The 6653-nt window shown below is 40.7% G+C and overlaps 1 protein-coding gene across 2 annotated transcripts in view; it reads left to right on the top strand.

The window, feature by feature from the left end:
• The first annotated feature begins 1442 nt into the window (after nt 1–1442).
• Nucleotides 1443–6653, top strand: part of LOC124043663 (RNA-binding motif, single-stranded-interacting protein 3-like) — a 335167-nt gene continuing 329956 nt past the window's right edge. Inside the window, exons 1-2 of one of the 2 annotated variants that reach the window (XM_046362469.1) lie at nt 1443–1658; nt 4375–4557. In XM_046362469.1, the coding sequence (XP_046218425.1) occupies nt 4381–4557 (177 nt within the window). In that variant the 5' untranslated portion in view covers nt 1443–1658; nt 4375–4380. Of the gene's footprint in view, nt 1659–4369; nt 4558–6653 lie in introns of both variants that reach the window. The other variant, XM_046362468.1, reaches the window with a different exon arrangement.

Here is a 6653-nt window from a genome sequence, read left to right as displayed (position 1 = left end):
CCGCTCCTGAAAGAAAACAATTACCAATGGGGCGGAACAACAATGCCCAGAAAACATCTGTCTGCACCGGATGGATAGGGGGGTGACATGTCCATGTCCCTGCTGGTTTAAACCAAGCCCAGCCCGATGGGCCTGTGTACAGTTACTTACAGCAGACAGCCACAGAGCTCCAATTCCACACAGAGCCTGTCTCCTTGGCGATGGCTGCCGTTATAACACAGACGAAGGCCCCCGGAGCAGTTGTTCGTTTGGGTGGGTGCCATTCTGTTTGGATGATGCATCAGTATGAATGGCCCCTGAGTAGATGTAGGCATGGGCTGTGTTCTAAATGGCTCCCAAATGTTTGTAGTGCACAATATTGGGTACAGGGTGCCATGTCTATGGGCTTTCATCAAAAGCAGTGCACTATATAGGGAGTAGGCTGTCATTCGGGATACATCCATGGACAACTCCCATGTGACTCCTCAGCCGCAGCCTGTGTGAACAGACGAGAGAGTCTTGGTCTGAGCCCCCCCCCCCCCCCAACAGCTCAACTCATGGTGAGAGCACATAATTAAAATGTTTTCAGACATTTTTACTACCCTCCTTGGAGATCTTTCTCCTCTCTCGATCATCTCCGTGCAAAGCAAGTACTTTTCCCAGCTAATTAAATGGATTTAATACCAATAATAAAAGTATGTTGTTGCAACAGCATGTGCGGATATTGCTAAATTATTTTAAATCATTCCAGCTCTCAAAAGACCAGCTCTGGGCAATTAGCAATGCTTACTGTAAGCAGAAAACAAATTACAATTGGGGAAATTACTTTATGAAGGTTTGTCGTTGCTTTACTTTTGGAGTCCATTATAAAAGTGTGTGTTGCCACCTTGTGGTTATAGTTTGCACCTTACACAAATATAAAACATTTTGGTAGCTGTTATTACAGAACAGAAAAAAAGTAATAAAATATTAGAATGGTAACAGGTTATACTCTCGTGTATTTTCAATTATCACACATTCTATTCAAGGTGATTGCATGCATTTATATTGATAAAAAGCTAAATAGAATTTCTGAACCCAATAATTTGAAGAAGCTGAAACTGTGTTTGAAGACCCATTGCTGTCAACAATGTGGTCTTGGTGAGTTTACAATACTGTTATAATAATCGGAGCACAATGCTGTGAAGTAGGCCTAGATCATACTGTACGTGTTGCTGTAAGACTGAACTGTGAATTCCTTGACTGTGACTTTAGTGACAACATTTGACGCACCAAAAAGTAGCACCACAACGCCATGAATCCCATTCTTCCATCCTCTTCCCTTGACAGTTACTCTTGATGACCCTGGCTCCACGGGAACCGGGACCTTTTTTTTAGGCGGAGGAGGATTTGTGACAGCGCGCAAGGACACGCCTTCTCATTAAACCGGCAGTTTGTGCGGCTCCACCTTGCCGTCACTGCCGTGTCGTCAGTAGCGAAACGAACCGCACCGCTGCCTCTTCTACATTAGTTGTTATACTCCCCTCTACTTAATTAACCTTGTACGTATTATTTTGTCCCCGACGGTTGTGGTGTTCTGCGTCAAAAAAAGCAACAGAGATGTAAAAGCAAGTTACACTACCGCATCTTCCTCGTCATTGATATGCAGCTACTGACATAACCAGGAGCGCTGGTGACAGGTATTTCGGTGTTCTAGCGACTTGTGTCTATTACGTTAGCTAGCTACGTTCAACACATTTAGCTGTTGGCACATTGTATCCTCACTAGGCTACTAGTCTGGGTACAGTCTAGGTGCAGGCACAACATACTGATATTGTGTCAACGCGTAGGAAGAGAGTTAGGCTAAATGTGCATTTTCGTTATTATCCTTCAGTCTACTCAGACTGACCTAAAGCTGTCAAGTAGATCCTCGAATAACCTTCCTCGAATAGAGAATAAACCCGGGAAGAAACACGATAGGTACCTTGTCGTCTAATTGGTGCGGTTTAATGCAATTCACCTACTTTCCCATAGGGAATAATCTAAGCAAACTGCTTTTTTAAAGCTTTAACGTCAATTATCTAAACTCGTAAACTGTTTTTTTTCTTTCATTTTCACAAATGTTGTAGTTTAGGGTTCTCTGGTTGAATTGCATCCTTTAGATTGGAAACATTTTCATTTGGAATTTTTACAATGATTGTGAGATACAAAGACGATCTAATAATATATTTTTTGGTATATATTTTTTTCCTTCAGGATTTTGGAAATTCTCTGGTGACTCCGTTTTCATATCAGGCTACTCTGCATGGGCTCGCTTTCCCTAGTTTGGGAACCGCTGGGCTACATTGTAATACATACTTATCTGTAGGCCTACAGTGCTGAATAATGAAAATACAAATAATTGACTTTATTGAGTTGGATGAATCTACAAAATAATGTATTAATAGGACGACAGTTAAATCCAATATGTCCAGTATATATTGCCCTCCATGATATTGAGATTATATATATGTTTTGTATATATACCCTATTTGGCCTTATGGAAATGTATGAATGCATTTATGTGCACAGAGCTAATGCTATGGTACTTTTTGGAGAGGCCAAAGATTCACAGCGCCGTCGTGAAGTGTCTTTCCCAACAATTTGGTCACTCATCAAAACTGAGCTGATTTATACTGAACGAAAATATGAAGGCAACATGTAAAGTGTTGGTCCCATGTGTCATGAGCTGAAATAAAAAAAATCACAAACATTTTACTTACGCACAAATAGCTTATTTCTCTCAAATTTTGTACACAAATTGGTTTACATCCCTGTAGTGTGAGCATTTCCCCTTTGTCAAGTTAATCTATCCACCTGACAGGTGTGACATTAAGAAACTGATTAAACAGTATGATCATTACCGTGCTTCTACATCTGCATTGCTTGCTGTTTGGGGTTTTAGGCTGGGTTTCTGTATAGCACTTTGGCATCGGCTTTATAAATACATTTGATTGATTGATTACACAGATGCACCTTTTGCTGGGGACAGGTGCTTGGGACAATAGAAGGCCACTCTAAACTCTATGTGCAGTTATGTCACACAACACAATGCCAAAGATGTCTCAAGTTGAGGGGAGTGTACAATTGACATGCTGGCTGCAGGAATGTCAACCATAGCTGTTGCCAGAGAATTTAATGTTCATTTATCTACCATAAGCCGCCTCAACCTTCGTTTTAGAGATTTTGGCATTATGGCCAACTGGCCTCACAACCGCAGACCACATATAACCACACTAGCCCAGGACCTCCACATTCACCTGCGGGATCTGTCTGAGACCACAACCGAAGAATTTCTGCACAAACTGTCAGAAACCTTCTCCGGGAAGCTTATCTGCGTGCTCGTCGTCATGCTGCTGACGCCAAATCCAGACTGCCATCAGTATGACGCAACAGGAACTGGCATTCATTGGAACAGGTGGCGGTTTTCCACTCCTCAATTATCCAGTGTTGGTAATCGGGTGCCCACTGGAGCCGCTTCTTCTTGTTTTTAGCTGATAGGAGTGGAATCCGTTGTGGTGGTCTGCTGCAATAGTCCATCTGTAACAAGGACTGACGAGTTGTGCGTTCCGAGATGCCGTTCTGCACACCACTGTTGTACTGCGCCATTATTTGCCTGTTTGTGGTCCCCCTTTTAGCTTGCATGATTCTTGGCATTCTCCTTGGACCTCTCATCAACAAGCTGCTTTTGCTTACCACTGGCTGGAAGTTTTTTGTCTGTCACATTATTCTTGTTAAAACCCTAGCCATTGTCATGCATGAAAGCCCAGTAGGCTGGCTGTTTCTGCGATACTGGACCTGTTGTGCCTGGCACCGACAATCATACGACGCTCAAAGACACTTAGGTCACTCGTTTTGAAAATTCTAAGATTCTATCGAACAGTAACAATGCCTCGACATCTGGCTACCTGCTTTATATAGCAAGCCACGGCACGTGACTCACTGTCTGTAGAAGCAAACCATTTTTGTGAACTGGGTGATGTACCTAATAAATTGTATATTACAGTACAAGTCAAGTTTGGACAAACCTACTCATTCCAGGATTTTTCTATATGTTTACTATTTTCTACATTGTAGAATAAAATCTCAACTATAAAATATATTTGGATTTGTTTAACACTTTTTTTGGTTACTACATGATTCCATATGTTATTTCAACGTTTTGATGTCTTCACTATTATACTGCAATGTAGAGAAATGGTCAAAATAAAGAAAAACCCTTGAATGAGTAGGTATGTCCAAAGCTTTGACTGGTACTGTATTTGCACATCCGCTTGCATGTGTGTGAATGTGTGTTTCCTATTTCTCTTCCCTTACTCGCTCTTTGGTTCTCTCTTTCCCCCTCCTCTCTTCTCGCTCCATGGAATGGCAGTGCAGGGGAAGATGGACATCCAGAGTGGCATACAGATGGCAATGGAGACTCTCCCCTCCTCCCCCCAACAGTCGGGTACCCATCAGCAGAGCGAGCCAGAGGACGGCCAGACAGAGGGGAGTGCCAGGCCTACCGCTGACAATCACAGCAAGGACACCCAGCCAGCTGCTGGCCACCAAGACGACAAAGTAAGTCTCTATCCTTCTTCCTTCCACTTTGCCTGTGTGTGCCTGTGTATTTATGTTGGGGTGGGGGGGATCAATAATGAGCCTGCCTCCAATGCACTGTTTCTGTTTGCAGGGAAGGCTTCTTCTAATGCTACATTAAAAAAAAGGGTTCCAAAAGAGAGATTTGGCTATCCCCATAGGATAACCCTTTTTTGTTTTTTAGGTAGAATCCTTTTTGGTTGCCGGTGGAACCCTTTTGGATTCCTGAAATGTATTTTTCTAAGAGTATAGAAAGAGACAGACCCGGGCGCTTGGCTGTTTAGTGCCGCTCACCTGTGTGTTTGTGTTCATCGGTGTGTGTACTGTGCCTTCAGAAAGTATTCACACCCTTGGACTTTTTCCACATTTTGTTGTGTTACATCGGAATAATAAAAAGATATTAGATTGAGAATTTGTGTCGCTGGCCTTCACACAATACCCCATAATGTCAAAGTGGAATTATGTTTTTAGAAATGTTTACAAATGAATGAAAAATGAAAAAAGAGTGAGTCAATAAGTTTTCAACCCCTTTGTTATGGCTAAATAAGCCTAAATAAGTTCAGGAGTAAAACATTTGATTAATAAGTCACATGATAAGTTGCATGGACTCACTCTTTGTGCAATTATAGAGTTTAACATAATTTTTTTAATGACTACCTCATCTCTTTAACCCACAAATGCAATTATATGTAAGGTCCCTCAGTTGAGCAGTTAATTTCAGACACAGATTCTTAAAGACCAGGGAGGTTTAAAAATGCCTCACAATGAAGGGTGCCTATTGGTAGAGTAAAAAAAATGCAGACATTGAATACCCCTTTGAGCAAGGTGAAGTTATTAATTACACTACGTAGATACAGGCGTCCTTCCTGTCTCAGTTGCTGGAGAGGAAGGAAATCGCACAGGGATTTTACAATGAGGCTAATAGTGACTTTTAAAAAGTTAAGCGTTTAATGGCTATAATAGGATGGATCAACCACATTGTAGTTACTCAACAATACTATCCTAAATGACAGAGTGAAAAGAAGGAAGCCTGTACAGAAAATATTTCATAACATGCATCCTGTTTGCAATAAGGCACTAAAGTAAAACTGCAAAGAATGTGGTAAAGAAATACATTTTATTTACTGAATACAAAGCGTTATGTTTGGGGGCAAATTCAACACATCACTGAGTACCGACTTTCATATTTTCAAGTATGGTGGTGACTGCATCATGTTATGGGTATGCTTGTCATCGGCAAAGACTAAGGAGTTTTTTTTAAGGATAAAAAGAAACGGAATAGAGCTAAGCAAAGGCAAAATCCTAGAGGTAAACCTGGTTCAGTCTGCTTTTACCTTTCAGCAGGACAATAACCTAAAACATAAGGCCAAATATACACTGGAGTTGCTTACCAAGATGACATTGAATGTTCCTGAGTGGCCTAGTTACAGTTTTGACTTAAATCAGCTTAACAATGTATGGTAAGATGTGAAAATGGCTGTCTATCAACAACCAACTTGACAGAGCTTGAAGAGTTTTAAAAATAACAATGTACAAAAATTGTACAATCCAGGTGTGCAAAGCTCTTAGAGACTTACCCAGAAAGACTCACAGATGTAATCACTGCCAAAGGGATTCTAAAGTGTATTGACTATGGGTTGTGAATATTGATGTAAATGAGATATTTCTGTATTTAATTTTCAATACATTTACAAATATTGTGTGGAGATTGGTCAGGAATAAAAAAATGTTTAATCAATTTTGAATTTGAATTGAATAAGTCAAGAGGTATGGATACTTTCTGAAGCCACTGTAGCTACCTAGCTAAAAAAGTCTAAAGGAAATCAGGTGACACTAACCCAGACTGCTCCCTCCATTGAATTGGCATTGCTACTGTAACGTTAGCTTACAGTATTGTCACGTATATAATTAGCTATTTACATAGATAGCAAACGTTAGCTAGAAAGCTAATGAATTTAGCCAGCTAAAATGGCTCAATAGCATTTACTAAAATGGGCAATAACTTGACCTTGGTAACATTAGCAGATTGCATAATATTTTTGATCTCACCAACTTTGACAGTTCTCTTGCCTATGAAT

The sequence above is a fragment of the Oncorhynchus gorbuscha genome, linkage group LG09, assembly GCF_021184085.1.
Source record: "Oncorhynchus gorbuscha isolate QuinsamMale2020 ecotype Even-year linkage group LG09, OgorEven_v1.0, whole genome shotgun sequence".
Taxonomy (NCBI): domain Eukaryota; kingdom Metazoa; phylum Chordata; class Actinopteri; order Salmoniformes; family Salmonidae; genus Oncorhynchus; species Oncorhynchus gorbuscha.
The sequence above is the reverse complement of the archived record's forward strand: the minus strand, read 5'-3'. Positions and strand labels throughout refer to the sequence as shown.